Here is a 27,745-nt window from a genome sequence, read left to right as displayed (position 1 = left end):
CGCATTCAGTTAGGGGGGCGGCAACAAATGCTGCCATGATAAATTCTGCCTCTGTAGAACAGATCTGCAGGGCGGCTACCTGGTCTTCAGTTTCCACCTTTATTAGGCACTATAAGCTTAGTGGTTACAGCGCAGCGGAGGCTGCCTTTTGCTGAAGTGTTCTTTTACAAGGCTTAGATTCAGACGACACAATCCCGCCCGGGTCAAAGGAAGCTCTTGCATATCCCATCAAGGATGGAGTCCTAGAACCAGGGGAGAAGGCCCATTGGCACTTACCGTGAAGGGTACTTCTCCCTGGGTTCTAGGACTCCATCCAGCCCGCCCTGGGCGTCGTCTGAAATGTAGTCCTGTTATAGTCATTATGGGGCAGGAAAAGGGGGAATACTGGAATTTAGTTGTTCGGAACTGTTTTTTCTGCTTCCTCTTCCACTATTTCATGTTCTTATTATAAAAAGAAAAAAGAAAAGAAAAATTATTACAGAGAGTTATGGTTACGGTAGTTTGGAGTATTGTTTCTCTGAGCTTTGGAAGGATCACAACTGAAGATGAGGGCGGTTCTACCAGGGAGATGAAGTAAATTTAAGGCCTGCCTCCCTAGCACCAGCGGTGAGAACCACCCATCAAGGAGGGAGTCCTAGAACCCAGGGAGAAGTACCCTTCAGGGTAAGTGCCAATGGGCATTCCCTTTGTTTTGGGCTCAGCAGCTCCCATCGTCAGCCGGACTACCGAGGTCAATTTTGAGGCACCAGCCATATTTTCCAAGTTCAAAAAAACACCATTTAGGGCCTGGATGTTGTCGTTCCCTTTGTGTCTCCTGCGACATTCCCCACAATCCTCCAGAAGATGCTGGTCAATTCTGAGGCCTCTAACTTGAGTTTCTGAGGAGTCAAGCTTATCACAAGACAAACAAGCAGAGGGTGCCTTTTATGTATACAGACTGATTTATTTAAAGCGTCCCCAAGGCACCCAACATGAAGAAACACTTGGACATGAAAACATTTTAAAAGACGTAAAACAATTCCAGTAAAACATGTTATTATCTATAGAAAAGCCCACCCCCAACGCAAGGAAGGGTGTTAACCACAGCTACTGGGGGCATGACAGAAACCTTCGCTCATTGGGAAAGTGGACAAGAGACAGTTGCCAGATGAATCTCGCTCGGGGGGGGCGGGGGGGGGTCGTTCCAAATATTGCTGCCCTGCCTGAGAAGACCTTTCTCAAGCTTCTGTCCAGCTGGGCTCAGCCAGCAGACGGGCCCAAGGCCTGGCCGCAGCCCCGCTACAGAAGCCAGGCCAAGAAGGGGACCTCCGGGGCTGGGGGGGCTGGGGGGGGCAGGACGGAAGACCCTGGGGAGCTCTGGGCCTTGGGGAGTGGCCCGAGGGGCTGGCAGGGAGTGGGGCCAGCCGACAGGAGTCCCAGTGGGGTTGGATGCCGGAGACCTTTTCGGGATGGAAAAGCTGGGCCGAGAGATGCTGGCCCCAGAGCTACCCGGGGGCTTGAAGGTCAAGGCCATCCCTTGGCCTGGAGCTCCGAAGCAGACGGAGAGTCACAGCCCCCCAATGGCTCCGCTCAGGGGCTCAGGGGCGCCGTGTCCTGGGGGGGGGCCCTGGGCCCCTGCAGCCCCCTTCGCCTCTCCAGGGCCAAAGCCCACACTGGGCTCTCCGGCTCTGGCGGGGGGGGGGCAGGATGGGAATTGTAGTCCACGAACATCTGGAGGACCACAGGTTGACTACCCCTGCTATAAATAATATAAACAAACGAAATCTGGAAAGAGAGGGATGCTGAAGAGGCTGTCAAAGAAAACGGGGCTTCCGGCCCTCCTTCGTTCTCACCCTCCAGGCCACCGTGGGAAGACCCCTCCGACGCCTCCTGGGCCACCTCCTCTGGGTGGTGAAGGGACAGGAGCCGCCATGCAGCCCACTCAGGTAAGGGGGTGTCGTGGGAAAGAGAGGCAGCGGAAGGAAGGAAGGAAGGAAGGAAGGACAGGTCCTTTCTCTGTCGCAAGGCTCTGGGGATCGGGCCCCTTCCTCTGGGTTCTGGTCCTGCCCAAGGTCAACCCCCCTCCCCCACCAGTGGAGAGGCAGGGCAGGGGTCCCCCCCACCCACCCCCCGTCTGGAACTGGGGGTGGGGGTGGTGCAGCTTTGTAGCAATCCTGGACCACGGATTTCCCCACAGAAAATGATGGGTCCCTTTTCATGTGAACCTCTCTGGCTTTTGAGGGCCAGCCTGGTGTGGTGGTGGAAGGGCGGCAGGCTAATATGGGGCACCGGGTGTGATTCCCCACTCCTCCACAAGCAGCCAGCCGGGTAACCTTGGGCTAGTTGCAGTTCTACCAAAGATGCTCCTTTAGCTCTCTGGGGCCCGCCCACCCCACAGGGTGTGGAAGGTAATGGTGTTTGTAAGCTGCTTTAATGAAAAGCAGGGTATTAAAAAAACCCCGCTCTCTTCCTCCTCCTCCTCCTCCTCCTCCTTTCCCTTCTCCTCCTAATGTGGCTCCTCCTTTAAAACATGACCCCCCCTCTTTCTCTGGCAGGGCAGGGCACAGAGGGGACAGGTGCTGTGGCTGCAGAGGTGTGTTTGCATCACCTGGTGAATCCCCAGAGGGAGGTTGTTCCAAAGTCTGGGGACCACCCCAGAAAAGGCCCTGCCACATTTAGCTGCTCCCAGCGCCTCCGAGCGGTGCCAGTTCCCAAGACTTTCTCCTTGAGGTCCCAGTGCTCAGCCAGCTCCGTGTTCATTGGCTCCCTTCATTTTGCCTCCCCCCCCCCCACGTGGATCAGCTTCCCAGTCCTGTAAAGAAATGCTCCCTTCTCCTTCTTTCCAGGGCTGGGTGTCCTTTGAGGAGGTAGCCGTGTATTTCACCCCGGAGGAGTGGGCCCTGCTGCTGCCAGCCCAGAGAGAGCTCTGCAAGGAAGTCATGCGGGAGAATTATGACACGGTGGCCTTTCTGGGTGAGGATTCCCTTCCCCTGGACTTTTTACTTTGTGCTTTGTGGAGAGAGTGGAAGGAAGTCCCTCATTCAGAAGGAAAGGGTCAGGCTGTCCGGCCTGGGCCCCATAGCTGGCCTCTGTCCCCCTCTGCAGTCCTTCCTGTGAGGCAGGAGGCCTTCTGCTCGCAGAGAGAGAAAGAGAGCAAGAGCGAGAGAGAGACCTAACTGTCTAACTGTAATACCAGGTAGTTCCTAATCTGAATATGCTCCTCCTTTGATGCCCCCTGTAGGATTTTAGTCATATCCATTCCAGGTCCTGCTAGGTCAGACCAGGGAGGGAATCTTATCAAAATCCCTTTTAAGGCTGTTGATTCTTGTGGCCATCCCTCCACCCTCCAGCAATTAATTCCACATTTTTTTCTTTTCTTTAAAAAAAATTATTTGATAATTTATTTAAAATACATTACATGTTACAAAACTACTATTATATTTTTGAACTATTTTACAAACAGAAAAAAAAAGAAAACATGACATACTTTGGCAGGGGGTTTCTGGAAAGAAGGGAGAGAGAGAAACTTGAGACTATTTTACATCCCCCATACTGGCCAGCTGGGTGGCCTTGGGCTCGACACAACAGTGAAAAAGCTGTTCCCTCAGAGCTCTCTCAGCCTCACCCACCTCACAGGGTGCCTGTTGAAGGGGAGAGGAAAGGGAAGGCACTTGTAAGCCACTTTGAGACTCCTTCGGGTAGAGAAAGTGGCATTTAAGAACCAACTCTTCTTCTTATAGATTTTTTCCCAAAATTTACATATACACTTTGTCAGTTTTCCATTCAGTTTTTACTGATCAGTATAATCTAAAACTGGGCTCCATTTTCTGCATTTTGATCTATTGGCTGTCTGTCGCATATTCAGTCATCGTCTGGCAGCCAATTCCACATTTCAATCCCTTTCTGTGTAAAGTAGTGTTTCCTGCTCTCTGCCCTGACCCTACTGCCCATCCCCTTCATCAGATGTCCTCGAGGTCTAGTATTTTGGCCGTAGGACTAGAACTCCAGACGCATTAATAGTAGCATAGTATGAACTGGGGGGGGGGGGGAGGGAGGAATTAATAGATCCCCAGAATGTATTTAATAGTTATGGTGGCAAATCTTTGTTAATATTATGAATGATGGGGAGTTAATAGTTCTGCTATCTATCAAGTACTCTCCCAACGGGGACTCAAAGAAACTTACATTGTTCCCCTCCCAACGACCCTGTGAGGTAGGTTAGGCAGAATGTGTGTAATGGGCCCAAGTCCATGGCAGAGGGATCTGAACCTGCACTTCTGACGTCCTAGTTAGGGACGCTAGACTCCGGCATTAGGCCCCATTGAAGTCCCTCCCTTCCCCAAGGCCACCCTGACTTCCCTTCCACCTTGACTGACAGCGTCTCTCACCAGCCTCATGAGACCCAAACTGTGGGTTACAGACATGAAGTCAAAGACAGTCTGTAATTGGTCAAAGCTGGCTAAACAATAGAATGGGCCCTATACTTCTACTGCAGAAAGCCCCATGGCACTGTCTTCTGGCGTGGAATACCTTAAAAGTAAGACAAATTAGAATTGTGCTAAGTAGCCAAGCAGCATCTCTGCCTGACTGCAAACTTACCGGGGGGGGGGGGGCTATTTTGGGGCAGCTCTTTTGACTTGCGGTTTGAGTCAAGGAAGGGCGGGTGCATACATAGGTGCTCCCACAAAATGCTGCCCCCCCCTTTTCTCACCACAGGTGGCCTGTCAGTCAATACAGGCTCGGATTTGACAGGGCCGGTCTCCCAAGCAAGAGTTTTCAAAGCATTTCCAGACAGCAAAGCTTTCCCATCTTGTATTTTCTGCCCCAGTTTAATGGAGTCCGTTTCATGGAAGATTTCTCTCTTTCAGCGCGGTGCGTGTGGGAGCCAGGAGATGAAACAGCAGAGCAGCCAGAAGTGAAGGAGAACCCAGCATGTTCTAATGTACTGAAGAAAGATGAGGGAGAAGAACAAGTCGGGAATAATTCCTGTTTCCTTCAAGGTCCTGTCTCACAAGAAGCTGCACAACTCCAGGACATCTACAGAGGGTGTGACACGAATGAGGCCACCACTGGCACAGAACAAGCTCATGAGAAATCAGGCAATCGTATTGATTGCAAGGCCAACAACAGAAAAAATGCATATGAATATTTGGAGCATGAAAAAGCTTCTGGGCAGAAGGATTACATTAGTACTGATCAAGGAATCCATATAGGAAAGAAACCATATGAATGCCTGGAGTATGGAAAATGCTTCAGCGGGAGAGGAAAACTTAAAGTCCATCAAAGAGTTCACACAGGAGAAAAACCATATAAATGCCTGGAGTGTGGGAAAAGTTTCATTCGGAGGGGAAATCTTACTTCCCATCAGAGAATTCACACAGGGGAGATGCCATATGAATGCCCGGAGTGTGGAAAATGCTTCAGCGGGAGAGGACAATTTAAAGTCCATCAAAAAGTTCACACAGGAGAAAGACCATATAAATGCCTGGAGTGTGGGAAAAGTTTCATTCAGAGGGGAACTCTTACTCTCCATCAGAGAATTCACACAGGGGAGATGCCATATGAATGCCCGGAGTGTGGAAAATGCTTCAGTGGGAGAGGACAACTTAAAGTCCATCAAAGAGTTCACACAGGAGAAAAACCATATAAATGCCTGGAGTGTGGGAAAAGTTTCATTCGGAGGGGTAATCTTACTTCCCATCAGAGAATTCACACAGGGGAGATGCCATATGAATGCCCGGAGTGTGGAAAATGCTTCAGCGGGAGAGGACAATTTAAAGTCCATCAAAAAGTTCACACAGGAGAAAGACCATATAAATGCCTGGAGTGTGGGAAAAGTTTCATTCAGAGGGGAACTCTTACTGTCCATCAGAGAATTCACACAGGGGAGATGCCATATGAATGCCCGGAGTGTGGAAAATGCTTCAGCGGGAGAGGACAACTTAAAGTCCATCAAAGAGTTCACACAGGAGAAAAACCATATAAATGCCTGGAGTGTGGGAAAAGTTTCATTCGAAGGAAATATCTTACTGCCCATCGAAGAATTCACAAAGGAGAAAAACAATATAAATGCCTGGAGTGTGGGAAAAGTTTCATTCAGAGGGGAACTCTTACTGTCCATCAAAGAATTCACACAGGAGAAAAACCATATAAATGCCTGGAGTGTGGGAAAAGTTTCATTCAGAGGTGAACTCTTACTGTCCATCAAAGAATTCACACAGGGGAGATGCCATATGAATGCCCGGAGTGTGGAAAATGCTTCAGCGGGAGAGGACGACTTAATGTCCATCAAAGAATTCACACAGGAGAAAGACCATATAAATGCCTGGAGTGTGGGGAAAGTTTCATTCAGAGTGGAGCTCTTATTGTCCATCGAAGAATTCACACAGGAGAAAAGCCATATAAATGCTCGGAGTGTGGAAAATGCTTCATTGAGAGGGGTGCTCTTAATGCCCATCGAAGAATTCACACAGGAGAAAAACCATATGAATGCCTGGAGTGTAGAAAATGCTTCAGTTGGAGAGGACAATTTAAAGTCCATCAAAAAATTCACACAGGAGAAAGACCATATAAATGCCCGGAGTGTGGAAAATGCTTCAGTGAGAGAGCAACTCTTACTGTCCATCAAAGAATTCACACAGGGGAGATGCCATATGAATGCCCGGAGTGTGGGAAATGCTTCAGCGGGAGAGGACATCTTACTGCCCATCAAAGAATTCACACAGGAGAAAAACCATATGAATGCCTGGAGTGTGGGAAAAGTTACATTCAGAGGGGAGCTCTCACTGCCCATCAAAGAATTCACACAGGGGAGACGCCATGTAAATGCCTGGAATGTGGGAAATGCTTCAGCGGAACTCTTACTGCCCATCAAAGAATTCACATAGGAGAAAAATCATATGAATGCCTGGAGTGTAGAAAATGCTTCAGTCGGAGATGAGCTCTTATTATTCATCAGAGAATTCACACAGGAGAAAAACCATACAACTGCTTGGAGTGTGGGAAAAGTTTCATTCAAAGGAGAACTCTTACTGCCCATCAAAGAATTCACACAGGGGAGAAGCCACATATATGCCCAGAGTGTAGAAAATGCTTCAGTGAGAAAAAACAACTTACTGCCCATCAAAGAATTCACACAGGAGAAAAACCATATGAATGCCTGGAGTGTGGGAAAAGTTACATTCAGAGGGGAGCTCTCACTGCCCATCAAAGAATTCACACAGGGGAGACGCCATGTAAATGCCTGGAATGTGGGAAATGCTTCAGCGGAACTCTTACTGCCCATCAAAGAATTCACATAGGAGAAAAACCATATGAATGCCTGGAGTGTAGAAAATGCTTCAGTCGGAGATGAGCTCTTATTATTCATCAGAGAATTCACACAGGAGAAAAACCATACAACTGCTTGGAGTGTGGGAAAAGTTTCATTCAAAGGAGAACTCTTACTGCCCATCAAAGAATTCACACAGGGGAGAAGCCATATAAATGCCCAGAGTGTGGAAAATGCTTCAGTAAGAGAGGAACTCTTACTGCTCATCAGAGAATTCACACAGGAGAAAAACCATATAAATGCCAGGAGTGTGGGAAAGGTTTCATTCAAAGGGGAACTCTTACTGTTCATCAAAGAATTCATACAGGGGAGAAGCCACATATATGCCCAGAGTGTAGAAAATGCTTCAGTGAGAAAAAACAACTTAATGTCCATCAAAGAATTCACACAGGAGAAAAGCCATATAAATGCCCGGAGTGTGGAAAATGCTTCAATGAGAGAGGAACTCTTACTGCTCATAAGAGAATTCACACAGGGGAGAAACCATATAAATGTTTGGCTTGTGGGAAAAGCTTCACTCAGAGTGGAAGCCTTGCTTCTCATCAGAGGATTCACAAGGAAGAAACCATATAGATGCTTGGAGTGTGGAGAAAGTTCCATGCAGCAGAGAAATCTTTCTTCCCCTAAAATATTTCTCACAGAAAAACAAACATGTAAATTCTTGGTATATGGGGAAAGCTTCATCCAGAGGGGGATTCCTACTTCCCGTCTAAAATGGGCATAGGTCAGAAACTGTATCAATGCCTGGAGTATTGGGGTGGAAAGCTTTTCTCCTAGTGGAAAGCTTGCATCCCATTAAAGAATTCCCACTGGAAGCCGTGTGAGGAGAAAGCCAAGAGAGCTTGTAGGACGAATGCTTCATTGGAAGAACATTTAAAAGAGCACAGGATGAAAGAGCAAGAGAATCCGGAGTTCCCCAGGTAAGCGCAGGACAGTGAAAGAGTGGTCTTCTTTGTCTCATTGGAACACATGTGGCAGGACCGCTATTGCAGGAAGTCTGTAAGATTACTGGGGGATTGGAGGGAGCCATCGGAGAGAGGTACCAGAGTCCGAATATTGCAATTTCGACCTTTCTAGAAGGAAGCACAAGGAGAAACTTCTGGGCTTTAGAATACTGCCACACGGAGACATTTTCCCAGACGGAAGGGTCACCTATATGTGACTTGAATCATAGATATTTATGTTCACAGAATCACAGAATCCTAGAGTTGGAAGGGGCCATGCAGGCCATCTAGTCCAACCCCCTGCTCAACGCAGGATCAGCCCAGAGCATCCTAAAGCATCCAAGAAAAGTGTGTAGCAACCTTTGCTTGACAACTGCCATGCTGATTCAGGGTATTCTTAGATTGTTTCGTAACTTTTGTATCGTTCAGCAAAAGTACAGGACAGTTTTTAAGCTCCTGACTCTTCATCTTTGTAGCAGGAGAAAGTGCAGTTTTGACGCTCCTTTCATCTTGAAGGGTCAAGTTTAGTTTTTCCCCTTTGCTTTGAGGAATCAGTGGCTGCTCTCAAGATGTATATTTGGGGTACACCGGTTTGCTTTTCTTGCCCACCGCTTTGGTGACCAATTATTTGATCTTGACGACAATCTTGGGTTAAAGACAGAAATATTTCTCTCTCCCTGCTGCGTTCTCTTCAAAAAGCGTCACGCAGAGCACCAAGTGAGGCTCCTGCTGTCAGCTTCCGCTAGGGAACCTTTTGGGCGAGACCTCTCCGTGCTCTTGTGGGGCTTACAATTTTTCCATTCGGCCAATGAACACCTGATCAGCTTTCAACTTCCATGTTTGTTAGCTAAGCTTGTGAAAGGTTCAGATCTGCCTTTATTGCTTACCCTCCCCCCTCCAAAAAATATTCTAGGATCAGTTGGCATCTGTGTATCCCTGTCAAATTCTTGCCTAATAAAGAATTAACTCTTTGAACGCCTAGAGCTGGTCGCGTTTCATTGAACTGTAAGAGCCTCCCCAAGAGTTTCTCCCACTGCTCCAATAGGAATCTGCCTGCATTGCAAGTGGAGCAAGAACATGTGGTGAAGGACACAGACCCTGAAATTGGATGCCCAATTGCTCTGTGTTGATTTGTGGTTCGGTATTGTGTGCAGTTTGGCCGAGAGATCCTAGGAGTCTCTGGCAGCTAGGCAAGGGATGTTCAGAGGCGATTTGTCGCAGCGTGCTTCTGCATCATGACCCTGGTGTTCCTTGAAGGTCTCCCATCCAAATATTAGTCAGGGTCAGCCCAGCTCAGCTTCCGAGACTGAGCTTGCCTTGGGCTATCCAGGTCAGGCTGCCTAATTGCTAACGGGTCACGTGGCCAGAACCTGGGCGAGGGTCTTCCCATTCCCTTTGTTTTGGGCTCAGCAGCTCCCATCGTCAGCCGGACTACCGAGGTCAATTTTGAGGCACCAGCCATATTTTCCAGGTTCACAAAAACACCATTTAGGGCCTGGATGTTCTCGTTCCCTTTGTGTCTCCTGCGACATTCCCCACAATCCTCCAGAAGATGCTGGTCAATTCTGAGGCCTCTAACTTGAGTTTCTGAGGAGTCAAGCTTATCACAAGACAAACAAGCAGAGGGTGCCTTTTATGTATACAGACTGATTTATTTAAAACGTTTTAGTATCGCCTTTCCATTCAAATGGGCGTCCCCAAGGCACCCAACATGAAGAAACACTTGGACATGAAAACATTTTAAAAGACGTAAAACAATTCCCGTAAAACATATTGTTATCTATAGAAAAGCACACCCCCAACGCAAGGAAGGGTGTGAATCAGAGCTACTGGGGGCATGACAGAAACCTTCGCTCATTGGGGAAGTGGACAGGAGACAGTTGCCAGATGAATCTCGCCTGGGGGGGTCGTTCCAAATATTGCTGCCCTGCCTGAGAAGACCTTTCTCAAGTTTCTCTCCAGCTGGGCTCAGCCAGCAGACGGGCCCAAGGCCTGGCCGCAGCCCCGCTACAGAAGCCGGGCCAAGAAGGGGACCTCCGGGGCTGGGGGGCTGGGGGGCGGGACGGAGGACCCTGGGGAGCTCTGGGCCTTGGGGAGTGGCCCGAGGGGCTGGCAGGGAGTGGGGCCAGCCGGCAGGAGTCCCTGTGGGATTGGGTGCCGGAGACCTTTTTGGGCCGAGAGATGCTGGCCCCAGAGCTACCCGGGGGCTTGAAGGTCAAGGCCATCCCTTGGCCTGGAGCTCAGCCGCAGACGGAGAGTCACAGCCCCCCAATGGCTCCGCTCAGGGGCTCAGGGGCGCCGTGTCCTGTGGGGGGGCCCCTGGGCCCCTGCAGCCCCCCGCCCCCTGCGCCTCTCCAGGGCCAAAGCCCACACTGGGCTCCTCGGCTCTGGCGGGGGGGGGGGGGGGCAGGATGGCAGAAGCGGCTCCCAGCTGGAGGAGTGATTTTCTAACTGTTCTAGGCAGGCTGGAAACGATCACTGGCCGGAGAATTTGGAAACGGGGGGCTTTGGTCGACCTCAGCCCGGGGCCTGGCGGAGGAGCTCCCTTTTGCAGGCCCCGTGGCCCCGATCCCCTCTGGGAGCTCCTTCCACCGGGGGGGGGGGCCAGGCGGGCTTCCTCGGGGCCAGGGACCGCCAGGGGGCTGCAGCTTCCCGGGGCTTCCTGGGGCTTCCCCTGCCCGCCGTCCCCTGAAGAGTTAAAGGGGCGCGGCTGCTGCCCCGGAGGCGCCTGGGAGGAGGGGGCGGGGTGGGGGGGCAGCCAGAGCCGGCCTCCCCCCCCCCCCCGCCGGAGCATCTTCCAGTGGCGGCCTTGGCCCGAGCCGGTGAGTAGGGAGGGGAAGGGAGGGGAGGCCCTGCTATGCAATGCAATGCAGAAAATGATGCAATGCAGAAAATGATGCAATGCAGAAAATGATGCAATGCAATGCAGAAAATGCAATGCAATAATGCCATGCAAGCAAGCAAGCACGGGGGCTTGTGGCTCTGCTGGCCAGGCATGCACGCCACAGCCCCCCCCCCCCGGGTCCCATCCCCAGCATCTCCCGCGAGAAGGAGCCGGCCACGAGGTGGTGGGGAAAGAGCTGGGCCGAGACCCTGGCGAGCCGCTGCCGGCCGGAGTCAGCAATACTGGCCTTGCGGGCCGAGGAGTCGGCTTCGTGCGCCATAGGGATGCCAGCCTCCAGGGAGGACCTGGGGATCCCCCAAATTCTAGCTTCTCTCCAGGCGGCTGAGCTCAATTCCCCCGGAGAGAAGGGCTGTTTGGGAGGGGGGGGCTGCATGGCGTGACATTCCACCGAGGTCCTTCCCCCCCTCCAGATCTTGCCCACCCCCGGCTCCACCTCCGAAATCTCCAGGTATTTCCCAACCCAGAGCTGGCAACCCTAGTAGTAAGGCAACTTCACGCCATAATTCACAACAGAAGCCGTTTTGCAGCATCAAAAGGGTTCCCCGCTCCGCCTCCGCCTGCAGCCGGGTGGGTGACTTTGGACCAGTTAGAGCTGTTCTCAGAAGAGCAGTTCTTCCAGGGCTCTCTCAGCCCCACCTGCCTTGCAGTAATGCAAGGTACCTCAAGTAATGGTGTTGGGGAATTTGGGAAGGCATTTTTTAGGGGGAGGGGTTTCCAACTAAATGACCTGAACCCCCCACCCCTCGTCATTAACATGTGGAATTCACTGCTGCAGGAAGAGATGGTGGCTTAAGTCAGCTGGCAGGGGCTCATGGGAATTGTAGTCCATGGACATCTGGAGGACCCCAGGTTGACTACCCCTGGCTTAAGTCATAGACATCCTCCGGCGGGGGATTGGACAAGCATTTAGAGCAAAGGTTGGTCAGTAGCTCTGAGCCAAAAGGTATAGATGGAAGACTCTGTCTTCTTGGGGTCTGGGGGGGGGGAGCCTGGGGGGTGGACTTCTGAAGTTCTGGGTCCACGGGTGGACCTCCTGAGGGCACCTGCTTTCGGCCACCATGTGACACCGTGTCTTTTCACTGGATGGGCCATTGGCCTGATCCAACAGGGCCTCCCTTGTGTTCTTAGGTCTGGGGCAGAGATGCTCTGCTTTCTTGGGGCTTGGGGGGGGGACAGTGGGAGGGCTCCTGGGTTTCGGCCACTGTGTGACACAGCGTGTTGGACCGGATTCGGGCCACTGGCCGGATCCAGCACGGCTGCTTTTATGTTCTCGTCATAGCAAATGGTGAAGGGAGACTATAAATCAGGAGTAGTCAACCTGCGGTCCTCCAGATGTTCGTGGACTACAATTCCCATGAGCCCCTGCCTGCATTTGCAGGCAGGGCCCCATGGGAATTGTAGTCCATGAACATCTGGAGGACCACAGGTTGACTACCCCTGCTATAAATAATATAAACAAACGAAATCTGGAAAGAGAGGGATGCTGAAGAGGCTGTCAAAGAAAACGGGGCTTCCGGCCCTCCTTCGTTCTCACCCTCCAGGCCACCGTGGGAAGACCCCTCCGACGCCTCCTGGGCCACCTCCTCTGGGTGGTGAAGGGACAGGAGCCGCCATGCAGCCCACTCAGGTAAGGGGGTGTCGTGGGAAAGAGAGGCAGCGGAAGGAAGGAAGGAAGGAAAGGTCCTTTCTCTGTCGCAAGGCTCTGGGGATCGGGCCCCTTCCTCTGGGTTCTGGTCCTGCCCAAGGTCAACCCCCCTCCCCCACCAGTGGAGAGGCAGGGCAGGGGTCCCCCCCACCCACCCCCCGTCTGGAACTGGGGCTGGGGGTGGTGCAGCTTTGTAGCAATCCTGGACCACGGATTTCCCCACAGAAAGTGATGCGTCCCTTTTCATGTGAACCTCTCTGGCTTTTGAGGGCCAGCCTGGTGTGGTGGTGGAAGGGCGGCAGGCTAATCTGGGGCACCGGGTGTGATTCCCCACTCCTCCACAAGCAGCCAGCCGGGTAACCTTGGGCTAGTTGCAGTTCTACCAAAGATGCTCCTTTAGCTCTCTGGGGCCCACCCACCCCACAGGGTGTGGAAGGTCATGGTGTTTCTAAGCTGCTTTAGGCCTCCTTCGGATAATGAAAAGCAGGGTATTAAAAAAAAACCCGCTCTCTTCCTCCTCCTCCTCCTCCTCCTCTCCCTTCTCCTCCTAATGTGGCTCCTCCTTTAAAACATGACCCCCCCTCTTTCTCTGGCAGGGCAGGGCACAGAGGGGACAGGTGCTGTGGCTGCAGAGGTGTGTTTGCATCACCTGGTGAATCCCCAGAGGGAGGTTGTTCCAAAGTCTGGGGACCACCCCAGAAAAGGCCCTGCCACATTTAGCTGCTCCCAGCGCCTCCGAGCGGTGCCAGTTCCCAAGACTTTCTCCTTGAGGTCCCAGTGCTCAGCCAGCTCTGTGTTCATTGGCTCCCTTCATTTTGCCTCCCCCCCCCCCCACGTGGATCAGCTTCCCAGTCCTGTAAAGAAATGCTTCCTTCTCCTTCTTTCCAGGGCTGGGTGTCCTTTGAGGAGGTAGCCGTGTATTTCACCCCGGAGGAGTGGGCCCTGCTGCTGCCCGCCCAGAGAGAGCTCTACAAGGAAGTCATGCGGGAGAATTATGACACGGTGGCCTTTCTGGGTGAGGATTCCCTTCCCCTGGACTTTTTACTTTGTGCTTTGTGGAGAGAGTGGAAGGAAGTCCCTCATTCAGAAGGAAAGGGTCAGGCTGTCCGGCCTGGGCCCCATAGCTGGCCTCTGTCCCCCTCTGCAGTCCTTCCTGTGAGGCAGGAGGCCTTCTGCTCGCAGAGAGAGAAAGAGAGCAAGAGCGAGAGAGAGACCTAACTGTCTAACTGTAATAACAGGAAGTTCCTAATCTGAACATGCTCCTCCTTTGATGCCCCCTGTAGGATTTTTGTCATATCCATCTGAATGAGGCACATTCCAGGGGGTTTCTGGAAAGAAGGGAGAGAGAGAAACTTGAGACTATTTTACATCCCCCATACTGGCCAGCTGGGTGGCCTTGGGCTCGACACAGCAGTGAAAAAGCTGTTCCCTCAGAGCTCTCTCAGCCTCACCCACCTCACAGGGTGCCTGTTGAAGGGGAGAGGAAAGGGAAGGCACTTGTAATCCACTTTGAGACTCCTTCGGGTAGAGAAAGTGGCATATAAGAACCAACTCTTCTTCTTATAGATTTTTTTCCAAAATTTACATATACACTTTGTCAGTTTCCCATTCAGTTTTTACTGATCAGTATAATCTAAAACTGGGCTCCATTTTCTCCTAAAGTTTTGATCTATTGGTTGTCTGTCGCATATTCAGTCATCGTCTGGCAGCCAATTCCACATTTCAATCCCTTTCTGTGTAAAGTAGTGTTTCCTGCTCTCTGCCCTGACCCTACTGCCCATCCCCTTCATCAGATGTCCTCGAGGTCTAGTATTTTGGCCGTAGGACTAGAACTCCAGACGCATTAATAGTAGCATAGTATGAACTGGGGGGGGGGGGGAGGAATTAATAGATCCCCAGAATGTATTTAATAGTTATGGTGGCAAATCTTTGTTAATATTATGAATGATGGGGAGTTAATAGTTCTGCTATCTATCAAGTACTCTCCCAACGGGGACTCAAAGAAACTTACATTGTTCCCCTCCCAACGACCCTGTGAGGTAGGTTAGGCAGAATGTGTGTAATGGGCCCAAGTCCATGGCAGAGGGATCTGAACCTGCACTTCTGACGTCCTAGTTAGGGACGCTAGACTCCGGGTGAGTCCTGGAGACCCCACCGGAATTACAGCTCATCTCTAGGCAACAGAAATTCATGCCCTGCCCTGGAGGGGGGACTCTGTGGCATTAGGCCCCATTGAAGTCCCTCCCTTCCCCAAGGCCACCCTGACTTCCCTTCCACCTTGACTGACAGCGTCTCTCACCACCCTCATGAGACCCAAACTGTGGGTTACAGACATGAAGACAAAGACAGTCTGTAATTGGTCAAAGCTGGCTAAACAATAGAATGGGCCCTATACTTCTACTGCAGAAAGCCCCATGACACTGTCTTCTGGCGTGGAATACCTTTAAAGTAAGACAAATTAGAATTGTGCTAAGTAGCCAAGCAGCATCTCTGCCTGACTGCAAACCTACCGGGGGGGGGGGGGGGCTTTTTTGGGGCAGCTCTTTTGACTTGCAGTTTGAGTCAAGGAAGGGCGGGTGTATACATAGGTGCTCCCACGAAATGCTGACCCCCCCTTTTCTCACCACAGGTGGCCTGTCAGTCAATACAGGCTCGGATTTGACAGGGCCGGTCTCCCTAGCAAGAGTTTTCAAAGCATTTCCAGACAGCAAAGCTTTCCCATCTTGTATTTTCTGCCCCAGTTTAATGGAGTCCGTTTCATGGAAGATTTCTCTCTTTCAGCGCGGTGCGTGTGGGAGCCAGGAGATGAAACAGCAGAGCAGCCAGAAGTGAAGGAGAACCCAGCATGTTCTAATGTACTGAAGAAAGATGAGGGAGAAGAACAAGTCGGGAATAATTCCTGTTTCCTACAAGGTCCTGTCTCACAAGAAGCTGCACAACTCCAGGTCATCTACAGAGGGTGTGACACGAATGAGGCCACCACTGGCACAGAACAAGCTCATGAAAAATCAGGCAATCGTATTGATTGCAAGGCCAACAACAGAAAAAATTCATATGAATATTTGGAGCATGAAAAAGCTTCTGGGCAGAAGGATTACATTACTACTGATCAAGGAACCCACATAGGAAAGAAACCATATAAATGCCTGGAGTGTGGAAAATGCTTCAGCGGGAGAGGACAACTTAAAGTCCATCAAAGAGTTCACACGGGAGAAAAACCATATAAATGCCTGGAGTGTGGGAAAAGTTTCATTCGAAGGAAATATCTTACTCCCCATCGAAGAATTCACACAGGAGAAAGACCATATAAATGCCTGGAGTGTGGGAAAAGTTTCATTCGGAGGGGAAATCTTACTTCCCATCAGAGAATTCACACAGGGGAGAAACCATATAAATGCCCGGAGTGCGGAAAATGCTTCAGCGGGAGAGGAACTCTTACTGCCCATCAAAGAATTCACACAGGAGAAAGACCATATCAATGCCTGGAGTGTGGGAAAAGTTTCATTCAGAGGGGAGCTCTCACTGCCCATCAAATAATTCACACAGGGGAGAAGAAACATAAATGCTCGGAGTGTGGGAAATGCTTCACTGAGAGGGGAGCTCTTACTGCCCATCGAAGAATTCACACAGGAGAAAAACCATATAAATGTTCGCAGTGTGGAAAATGCTTCACTGAGAGGGGAGCTCTTACTGCCCATCGAAGAATTCACACAGGAGAAAAACCATATGAATGCCTGGAGTGTAGAAAATGCTTCAGTCGGAGAGGACAACTTAAAGTCCATCAAAAAATTCACACAGGAGAAAGACCATATAAATGCCCGGAGTGTGGAAAATGCTTCAGTGAGAGAGCAAATCTTACTGTCCATCAAAGAATTCACACAGGGGAGATGCCATATGAATGCCCGGAGTGTGGAAAATGCTTCAGCGGGAGAGGAACTCTTACTGTCCATCAAAGAATTCACACAGGAGAAAGACCATATAAATGCCTGGAGTGTGGGAAAAGTTTCATTCAGAAGGGAGTTCTCACTATCCATCAAAGAATTCACACAGGGGAGATGCCATATGAATGCCCGGAGTGTGGAAAATGCTTCATCGGGAGAGGACATCTTACTGCCCATCAAAGAATTCACACAGGAGAAAGACCATATAAATGCCTGGAGTGTGGGAAAAGTTTCATTCAGAGGGGAGCTCTCACTGCCCATCAAAGAATTCACACAGGGGAGATGCCATATAAATGCCTGGAGTGTGGGAAATGCTTCAGCGGAAGTCTTACTGCCCATCAAAGAATTCACACAGGAGAAAAACCATATGAATGCCTGGAGTGTAGAAAATGCTTCAGTCGGAGAGGAGCTCTTACTATTCATCAGAGAATTCACACAGGAGAAAAACCGTACAACTGCTTGGAGTGTGGGAAAAGTTTCATTCAAAGGAGAACTTTTACTGACCATCAAAGAATTCACACAGGGGAGAAGCCATATAAATGCCCAGAGTGTGGAAAATGCTTCAATGAGAGAGGAGATCTTACTGCTCATAAGAGAATTCACACAGGAGAAAAACCATATAGATGCCTGGAGTGTGGGAAAAGTTTCATTCGGAGGAAATATCTTACTGCCCATCGAAGAATTCACACAGGAGAAAAACTATATAAATGCCTGGAGTGTGGGAAAAGTTTCGTTCAGAGGGGAAATCTTACTTCCCATCAGAGAATTCACACAGGGGAGAAACCATATAAATGCCCGGAGTGTGGAAAATGCTTCAATGAGAGAGGACATCTTACTGCTCATAGGAGAATTCACACAGGAGAAAGACCATATAAATGTTTGGCTTGTGGGAAAAGCTTCACTCAGAGTGGAAGCCTTGCTTCTCATCAGAGGATTCACAAGGAAGAAACCATATAGATGCTTGGAGTGTGGGGAAAGTTCCATTCAGCAGAGAAATCTTTCTTCCCCTAAAATATTTCTCACAGAAAAACAAACATGTAAATTCTTGGTATATGGGGAAAGCTTCATCCAGAGGGGGATTCCTACTTCCCGTCTAAAATGGGCATAGGACAGAAACTGTATCAATGCCTGGAGTATTGGGGGGGAAAGCTTTTCTCCTAGTGGAAAGCTTGCATCCCATTAAAGAATTCCCACTGGAAGCTGTGTGAGGAGAAAGCCAAGAGAGCTTGTAGGACGAATGTTTCATTGGGAGATGGAAGAACATTTAAAAGAGCACAGGGTGAAAGAGCAAGAGAATCCAGAGTTCCCCAGGTAAGCGCAGGACAGTGAAAGAGTGGTCTTCTTTGCCTCATTGGAACACACGGGGCAGGACCGCTATTGCAGGAAGCCTGTAAGATTACAGGGGGGTTGGAGGGAGCCTTCGGAGGGGGGCATGCCAGAGTCCGAATATTGCAATTTCGACCTTTCTAAAAGGAAGCACAAGGAGAAACTTCTGGGCTTTAGAATACTGCCACACGGAGACATTTTCCCAGACAGAAGGGTCACCTATATGTGACTTGAATCATAGATATTTATATTCACAGAATCCTAGAGTTGGAAGGGGCCATGTAGGCCTTCTAGTCCAACCCCCTGCTCAACGCAGGATCAGCCCAGAGCATCCTAAAGCATCCAAGAAAAGTGTGCATCCAACCTTTGCTTGAAGACTGCCATGCTGATTCAGGGTATTCTTATATTGTTTCGTAACTTTTTTTTTATAATGATTTTTTTTATTTTCATAAAGATAGAAATATAGGATGCAACACGAGTTATTGATACAAAAAGCAGTAAATAAAATATAATCATCATTTGGGAATATACGACCCCACATTGACTCCACAGTGATATAAACTTTTGCCCAAAACTTTAAGAGCCATGAGTCTAGGAGCCATCCACATTTCCACTACATAAAAAAAAAAAGGCCTGTTTAGATATACAAAAGAAAAGTTATTATTCCTTATCCTTAATACAGATACATCTACAAACCATTTATACTTGGCCCATTCTAAGAGCCATCCTGACAGGTATAAGTTGAGAGCTTTGCATTTTCTACAGATCAATATGAGCTTTGGCCCTATAACAATACACCAATAAAAAAAATAATAAGGGGGGGAAAGCCCCATTTTATATTTCCAACACTAACGATTATATTACCTATATGCCTACTAAGAAAAAGAAACAAGACAGAAAAAAGGCACTGCTTCCCCTTTTTCATAAAAATAGCAATGTAGGATACAGTATATGTTGTTAATACAGAGAATAATAAGATTTCCAGGTTTAGATTAAATGCTTAACATTAAACATAGAACAATATAAGCTTTCAGTCTTCTATAGCTTCTCCTTATCCTTGGTTCTGATACATCTACAAAACAATTTATGCTTGACCCATTCTAAGAACCATCCTGACAGATATATTTTCAGATGTAAGTTGAAAGCTTAACATTAAACATTTTCTACAAGTCAGTGTAGGCTTTTGGTCCTAGGACAATACACTAATAGAAGAAAGAAAAAATAAGGGGGGAGAACCCCATTTTATATTTTCAGCACTAATGATTATATTACCTATATGCCTACAAAGGAAAAGAGACAAAAAACAGGAGAGAAAGAGACACTGCTTCCCCTTTTTCATAAAAATGGAAATATAGGATACAGTATAACATTAAACATAAAACAATATGAGCTTTCGGTCTTCTTAAGGGGGTCTCATCTCGAGGCTTGCTACATCTTGTCATTCCCGTAAAATTATATTCTGTCCCATTGGCCTTTGGCGTAGAAAGTGCAGTTGTACTCTTTCCCGCAGAATATGCATCGATAAATCTTGAGGCCGTTGCACCTCCTGGACTCCAGTATCAATACAATTTTTTCCCCAAAGAGATCCTTTAAATCGGTTACTTTCACTGCAGATCCATATTTCTTTTGATTGATTTTTGTACACTGTTGCTTTGAGATGGCTGTATGTCTTTTTAAAAAGGGTGTCCTTATCTGGGCTGCAGAACTCCGGCATCCCATTTTCCGTCTCCAGAATTTCAGATTTCTCTTCTACTGTTGGTTTTCCACCTTGTTTAGAGCTGTCATCAGCCACTGTTATTGATCCATTATTCCTGTTAAAGACATCTTCCTTGGCATCTTGGATCTCCTTGAAGATATGAATTTCAGATTTCTCTTCTACTGTTGGTTTTCCACCTTGTTTAAAGCTGTCATCAGCCACTGTTATTGATCCATCATTCCTATTGGAGACTTCTTCCTTGCCATCTTGGATCTCCTTGGAGATATTTTTGACCAGTCCATCTAAAAATACTTTGTAATCTTGGGTTTGTATCTCTATTAGATGAGCCAATCTTTTTAACATAGACATGATTTTGACTTTAAAAAAAACTGGCCTCAAACAATTTTACAAGTGGCCAGTAGAGGGCCTCTGTTTTATCCTCTAATGTTCCGGCACAGGCATGTGACGTATTGAAGTCAGTTAAGGCAGAGATTCTCGTACTGGCACAGAGTTCTCATGAGATTTTCCCTCACAGCTCTTATCTCTTATCTTCGAAAACCAAAACAATTACAATAAGAGCTTTTGCCAATTAATTCGAGTTGATTTGAGTCCTTCTTCTGCTTAGTTAGGGGAATTAGCCTGCCTCTTAACGAGGTGGCTTCAGGCAGATCAGAGTAAGAGGAGGGGGGAAACAAAGGGCTTTGATGCAGGAAGAGAGACGGAGAAAAAAAAGCGAGAGATACTTGCAGTAAATGATGTTTTGGAACTCAGCCGAAGTCCTCCCCTCAGTTCAAAACGTTCATTTGTGGTAAATCATCATGTAGGGTTGAAGCAGATACTTTAAGATTAAAGAAAGTAAAGAAAGTCCGAGGTAGAAAATGGCAGTCGTCCTCTGGACCTGGAACGCTGACAGCCTATAATCCAGGGAGATATACTCCCTAAAGGATTGGAGACGGCCCCAAGAACTTCCTGGGTAGAAAGGTGAGGTGGGGTTTGCGTGCCCCTCCTCTTTTCTGCCAATTGCTTGCACAATTGACCCCTGTCAGGCTTCAGAGATAGCAGAGCAGATGCCCTGCCACCCTCGCAGGACGACATCTTTAGCCACACCCACGCTTGTTTCGTAACTTTTGTATCGTTCAGAAAAAGTGCAGGACAGTTTTTGAGCTCCCGACTCTTCATCTTTGTAGCAGGAGAAAGTGCAGTTTTGACGCTCCTTTCGTCTTGAAGGGTCAAGTTTAGTTTTCCCCCTCTGCTTTGAGGAATCAGTGGGTGCTCTCAAGATGTATATTTGGGGTACACCGGTTTGCTTTTCTTGCCCACCGCTTTGGTGACCAATTGTTTGATCTTGACGACAATCTTGGGTTAAAGACAGAAATATTTCTCTCTCTCCCTGCTGCGTTCTCTTCAAAAAGCGTCACGCAGAGCACCAAGTGAGGCTCCTGCTGTCAGCTTCCGTTAGGGAACCTTTTGGGCGAGATCTCTCCGTGCTCTTGTGGGGCTTACAATTTTTCCATTCGGCCAATGAACACCTGACCAGCTTTCAACTTCCATGTTTGTTAGCTAAGCTTGTGAAAGGTTAAGATCTGCCTTTATTGCTTACCCTCCCCCCTCCCCCCTCCAAAAAATATTCCAATATCAGTTGGCATCTGTGTATCCCTGTCAAATTCTTGCCTAATAAAGAATTAACTCTTTGAACGCCTAGAGCTGGTCGCGTTTCATTGAACTGTAAGAGCCTCCCCAAGAGTTTCTCCCACTGCTCCAATAGGAATCTCACTGCATTGCAAGTGGAGCAAGAACATGTGGTGAAGGACACAGACCCTGAAATTGGATGCCCAATTGCTCTGTGTTGATTTGTGGTTCGGTATTGTGTGCAGTTTGGCCGAGAGATCCTAGGAGTCTCTGGCAGCTAGGCAAGGGATGTTCAGAGGCGATTTGTCGCAGCGTGCTTCTGCATCATGACCCTGGTGTTCCTTGAAGGTCTCCCATCCAAATATTAGTCAGGGTCAGCCCAGCTCAGCTTCCGAGACTGAGCTTGCCTTGGGCTATCCAGGTCAGGCTGCCTAATTGCTAACGGGTCACGTGGCCATAACCTGGGCGAGGGTCTTCCCATTCTCCCCTGGTTCTAGGACTCCATCCTTGATGGGTGGTTCTCACCGCTGGTGCTAGGGAGGCAGGCCTTAAATTTACTTCCTCTGCCTGTCTCCCTGGTAGAACCGCCCTCATCTTCAGTTTTTCTCCTGCCTGCAGGGAGTGCGGTTGTGTGAGCATTAGCTCTTCACCTTTTTTTTATAGAAGCTAGATTAAGACTGTTAGTTGGAATTTCTATACTAAAATCCTTCTACTTCTTCTTTCCTCTGTATCTTTCCCTGCCAGTTCATTCTCCAGGGGGGGAAATGGGGGGGGGTAGTTCATAGTTTATTAAGATTATTTAGTTATAAGCAAAGTTAATTAATAGTTAATGTTGCCAGGTTAGAGTTTAAAGTTAGATTGATAGGAAATGTACTTACTGTTCAGAATGGCAACAAGTGTTTTTCAAGATGACTATTTGTCGGAGTCTGGTCTCCCAGGCACGCATGGAGCTGCCGGTGGAGCTACGGGCCCGGCAGATTGCGTTCCATCGGGAACCTTACTGACCGTGGCAGCCCGAGAAGCCTAGGAAGGCTACTTGCAAATCAGCCAAAAGGCTGCGTGGAGAGAAGTGTGACGGGGCTAGCAGAGGCGTTCTGCATAAACAAACAAGCTCCAATTCTGACTGCATCATGATTAGCTCTGCAGGGAGCCTTGGCCTCCAGGGCAGCCATGTGCGGAGCTCTGAGTTGCACCTGGGGGAAGGAGTCCCCCTAGTGGCTGAGTGCCAAAATGACAGCACGAGCTCTCTAATACCAGGTGAATCCCAAACCTCTGTTGGCTCTCTGGGACACCCACAGCCTGGCACTTCTTCTGGAGACAGACCTGCAAATGTGAGTGAAGGGCTGCCTGCTGGCATGTCCTCAGAAATGTTCAATTTTATGAAGTGTATGTTAAGAAACGAAATGAATTCGTTTTATCAGCAGAGGTCTGCTTTAAATGTGCCTTCTTTACCTTTGCCGCCTAGGATGCTGCATCCTCCTGTTCAATATTATTCCCCATCGCATTCTGTTCACTATGAGCAGGTTCCTCAGTCCGTTCCCACCAAGGCGGCTAGAAAAATATGCTATAATTTACCTATGTCCTCAGGATCGTCTGTGAGCGATCCAGAAGGTGAGTTTTTGATGGATGAAGAACAGGGGACACAGGCGATGGAGGAAGATATTCAGGTCCCTGAGTCAACTCAGAGATTTTTTAAACAGGAGGATTTTCAAGATTTATTACAGTAATGTATTGTGGCTTTAGCCCTTATTCAGCCAGAGGCAGCTGAGGCACCGCCAGAAAAAGATATGAAGCCTAGAGTGAAAGGTAAGGAAGAATTTTTTCCTCCTGTGGAGGTCATACAAAAGGTGTTTCCTATGCCTGAGTTTTTTTTTGGGAAAAAAAAAAAGATTAAGGCAGAATGGCAAAAACCTATGGCTAACAAGCAATTTCCGGCATTTATTTAAAAAAAAAAGTACAAACTCTCAGACTATGTGGAAGAGTTTTACAGACATTTCTGGTCGATGCACCAGTCCCAGCCTTGCAGTCACAGGGTCTGGTTTCTCAGGATGGTGAGGGTCACCTTAGAGACCAGATGGATAAAAAGGCAGATTTTTCTCTCAAAAAGGCACATGAGGCTGTAGTATGGCCATTAGAGCCTCGTCCACAGCTTCCATAACGGCTAGGGCTTCGATAGTCTGGACTAGAAAGCTGGTAAGATTAATTCCTGAAGCAGACAAGAAGTCTACTGAAGGTGTATCACGACTGTTAAAGGCAGTTTGTTATTTAGCAGATGCTACTTTGGATGCAGTTATTTTTGCAGCCAGGGGACTTGCGTCCTTGGCAGCTGCTAGGCGTGGTCTTTGGCTGAGGGCCTGGCCTGCAGACAATCATTCCAATTCCATTGTTATTGCCTACCCCTTTCAGGGAGATAAATTGTTCGGGGATGCATTGAATAGAATTTTGATCGAAACCCGAGATAAAAAGCAAATGATGCCAAAGTTTGTTAGACGTGGTAATGATAGAAAGTTTCAAGGCTTTTCTTTCAGATCACAGAACACCCTACCAAGATTTCGGGAGAACAGGAGAGGATCCTGGGGGAATAGTCGATATTCCCTTCGTAGGGGACGTTACTCCCGATATAACAGACAAGGCTTCAACAGACAGGAGAAGCCGGACAGGGACTCCTCCCAGAATAAAGAATGACTCCCTAGAGGACGGGGAGATTCCGGTAGGGGGTCGTTTGTCATTGTTCCCTCACAGATCGTTGAAGCGCAGTCCGTCTAATGGGCTGCAGAGATAGTTCAGGTTGGTTACAAAATAGAATTTTTTGCAATTCCCCCCAACAGGTTTCTGGTGTCCCCATTAAGTGCAAATCGGCTCAAGAGAGATGCTCTGCTAAAAGCAGTCCAACATCTACTAAACATAAGAGCAATAGAAATAGTTCCTGCAGAGGAACAGAGAAAAGGAGTATACTCAATTCTGTTTACAGTGCCAAAATCAAACGGGGATTGGCGTCCAATTCCATTTGTGGCATTACGCCAGTCAGGCGTGTTAATACGTCATTTTCGGACGACCTCTTGATCCGAGCGTCATCAGCTCAGGAATCAACATCACACACAGAGAGAGTGATTACCACTCTGAAGGAATTCGATTTCTAGTCAATCTGGAAAAAGAGTTCCATGGTTCCTACCCAGTGCTTTGGAGCATCTGGGAGTTTTGTTGAACACGAAAAAAGGAAAATTGGTTTTTGGATCAAATTGGATCAAAAAGACCAGAGATCTGGTGGGGGCTGTGATACGGGAAAAATCAACTTCACTTATGACACTGGCAAAACTCATGGGAGTTCTGGTAGCAAACACGGAAGCATTACAATGGGGGCAACTCCACCTGCATCCTTTACAGTCCCTTCTAAGGCCATTTCAGGAGAAAATAACAGCCAAGTCAAACATCAGAGTCAGGTTAACTCCTGCCGTAAGGAGCAGCCTCTTGTGGTGGCTGAAGCCGGTGAATCTTGGTCAGGGATGCTTTTTCGTGAACAAGAATTAGTCCTACTCACAGATGCCAGTCTGTCAGGGTGGGGAGCCACTCTGGAGACTTGGCATGTTCAAGGGAAATGGTCAGCACAAGAGAGGGAGTTTCCAATAAACCTATTGGAAATCAGAGCAATTTGACTGGCCTTGGTACACTTCCAAATCAAATTACAGCAAAAGCATGTCCTGGTAAGAACGGACAATGTTGCAGCCAAGGCTTATTTAAACAAGCAAGGGGGGACGAAATCTCCCTCACTTCACAAGGAAGCGTCACTGATTTTACAATGGGCAAAGAAGACTCAAAGGGATCCTGAATGTACAGGCCGACTGGCTCCGTAGACAGGAGATTTCCGAAGCAGAATGGTCCTTGAATCGGGGTGTATTCAAAATGATTGTGGATCACCTTGGCAATCCAGTGGTAGATCTATTGGCCAGTCAGGAGAAGGCGCTCTTACCTCGGTTTTTCACCAGGTTTGCTCAACGCAGAGCAGAACAGATAGATGCCCTGACGGCTCAGTGGCCGCAGGGTCTGTTATAGGCATTTCCTCCAGTCCCAGTCATTCCCAAGGTGCTCAGAAAGGTCAGACAGCAAGGGGCACAGGGAATCCTGGTGGCTCCTTATTGGCCACGCAGACCATGGTTGGCAACAATCCTGCATCTAGCGGTGGGGAAACACCTGTCATTACCGGTAATGCCAGATCTCTTGACACAGGGGCCAGTCTGGCATTACGAGCCAGGCTGGCTACAGCTGACCGCGCGGAGACTGAACGGTCAGCTCTGCTAAAATGCAGCCTTAGTGAAAAGGTGACTAGCACCATACTGGCGGCCAGAAAACCTTCTACTGTTAGGATATATAATTATTCTAGGAAGGTATTTGTCAGGTGGTGCAGACAAAAAAAAAACAGGACCCTTTAAAGCCTGGGTTATGGGTCGTATTGGAATTTGTACAAGAAGGATTGGATCAGGGTTTGAGACCATCCACATTACGTAGACAGGGGGCAGCCTTGGCGACAGTCATTCCGAAGGTTCAAGGGTTTCCCTTAGCCAAGCATCCTCACCTTACGAGGTTTCTGAGGGGAGCCACGGTAGTTTCTCCCCCAGCCGTGCATCGTTTCCCAACTGGGAGCCTGAGTGTGGTACTATCAGCGTTGCTGAGACAACCTTTTGAACCTTTACAGGATATTTCATTGAGACATTTGCGACTCAAGGTTATTTTCTTAGTTGCAGTAACGTCTGCTAGACGAATTTCAGAATTAGGAGCTTTATCCATTAGGAAAGATCTTTGTGGGTTCCACAAAGATAAGGTGGTTTTGTGGACAGATCCTATATTTAGGCCCAAGGTGGAATCTAGATTCCACAGGATGCGGGAAATCAATTTGCCTACATTCTTTCCTGACCCTAAACATCCTAAAGAAGTTTTGTGGCATAGATGAGATGTACGAAGGGCCCTCAAGGCATTCCTTATACGTACGGAGCCATTTAGGAGATCAGAGTCAATGTCCATAAGCATTTCTCCGCCTAATAAAGGAGAAAGGATGTCTGCTGTGGCTATCGGAAAGTGTCTCAGGGATTGTATTGCTGAAGCATACAGTTCATTGGGTAGGCCTGTGCCCTCTGGCATTACAGCGCATTCAGTTAGGGGGGCGGCAACAAATGCTGCCATGATAAATTCTGCCTCTGTAGAACAGATCTGCAGGGCGGCTACCTGGTCTTCAGTTTCCACCTTTATTAGGCACTATAAGCTTAGTGGTTACAGCGCAGCGGAGGCAGCCTTTGGCAGAAGTGTTCTTTTGCAAGGCTTAGATTCAGGCGACACAATCCCGCCCGGGACAAAGGAAGCTCTTGCATATCCCATCAAGGATGGAGTCCTCGAACCAGGGGAGAAGGCCCATTGGCACTTACCGTGAAGGGTACTTCTCCCTGGGTTCTAGGACTCCATCCAGCCCTACCTGGGCGTCGTCTGAAATGTAGTCCTGTTATAGTCATTATGGGACAGGAAAAGGGGGAATACTGGAATTTAGTTGTTCGGAACTGTTTGTTCTGCTTCCTCTTCCACTATTTCATGTTCTTATTATAAAAAAAAAAGAAAAAGAAAAATTATTACAGAGAGTTATGGTTACGGTAGTTTGGAGTATTGTTTCTCTGAGCTTTGGAAGGATCACAACTGAAGATGAGGGCGGATCTACCAGGGAGACAGGGAGAGGAAGTAAATTTAAGGCCTGCCTCCCTAGCACCAGCGGTGAGAACCACCCATCAAGGAGGGAGTCCTAGAACCCAGGGAGAAGTACCCTTCAGGGTAAGTGCCATTGGGCATTCCCTTGGTTTTGGGCTCAGCAGCTCCCATCGTCAGCCGGACTACCGAGGTCAATTTTGAGGCACCAGCCCTATTTTCCAGGTTCACAAAAACACCATTTAGGGCCTGGATGTTGTCGTTCCCTTTGTGTCTCCTGCGACATTCCCCACAATCCTCCAGAAGATGCTGGTCAATTCTGAGGCCTCTAACCTGAGTTTCTGAGGAGTCAAGCTTATCACAAGACAAAGAAGCAGAGGGTGCCTATTATTTATAGAGACTGATTTATTTAAAACGTTTTAGTATCGCCTTTCCATTCAAATGGGCGTCCCCAAGGCACCCAACATGAAGAAACACTTGGACGTGAAAACATTTCAAAAGACGTAAAACAATTCCAGTAAAACATGTTGTTATCTATAGAAAAGCCCACCCCCAACGCAAGGCAGGGTGTGAACCACAGCTACTGGGGGCATGACAGAAACCTTCGCTCATTGGGGAAGTGGACAAGAGACAGTTGCCTGATGAATCTCGCTCGGGGGCGGGGGGGG

General features: G+C 48.5%; 1 protein-coding gene and 1 pseudogene across 2 annotated transcripts; both read left to right on the top strand.

Moving 5' to 3' along the window:
* Positions 1 to 1,396: 1,396 nt before the first annotated feature.
* Positions 1,397 to 9,234, top strand: LOC143833902 (uncharacterized; annotated as a pseudogene). Its single transcript, XR_013229704.1, has 3 exons — positions 1,397 to 1,925; positions 2,826 to 2,952; positions 4,848 to 9,234. The product of XR_013229704.1 is annotated as an uncharacterized LOC143833902 (transcript).
* Positions 9,235 to 11,207: 1,973 nt separating this feature from the next.
* On the top strand, positions 11,208 to 21,461 carry LOC143833949 (uncharacterized). The gene is given in 5 exon segments (XM_077330317.1): positions 11,208 to 12,075; positions 12,700 to 12,785; positions 13,692 to 13,818; positions 15,585 to 17,685; positions 17,687 to 21,461. Coding segments are annotated over 4 exon segments (2,409 nt in total). The 5' UTR covers positions 11,208 to 12,075; positions 12,700 to 12,770; the 3' UTR covers positions 17,853 to 21,461.
* The last annotated feature ends 6,284 nt before the right edge of the window (positions 21,462 to 27,745 follow it).

This window comes from Paroedura picta, chromosome 3 (genome assembly GCF_049243985.1).
Source record: "Paroedura picta isolate Pp20150507F chromosome 3, Ppicta_v3.0, whole genome shotgun sequence".
NCBI lineage: Eukaryota > Metazoa > Chordata > Lepidosauria > Squamata > Gekkonidae > Paroedura > Paroedura picta.
This window is presented reverse-complemented; position numbering and strand designations above follow the sequence as displayed.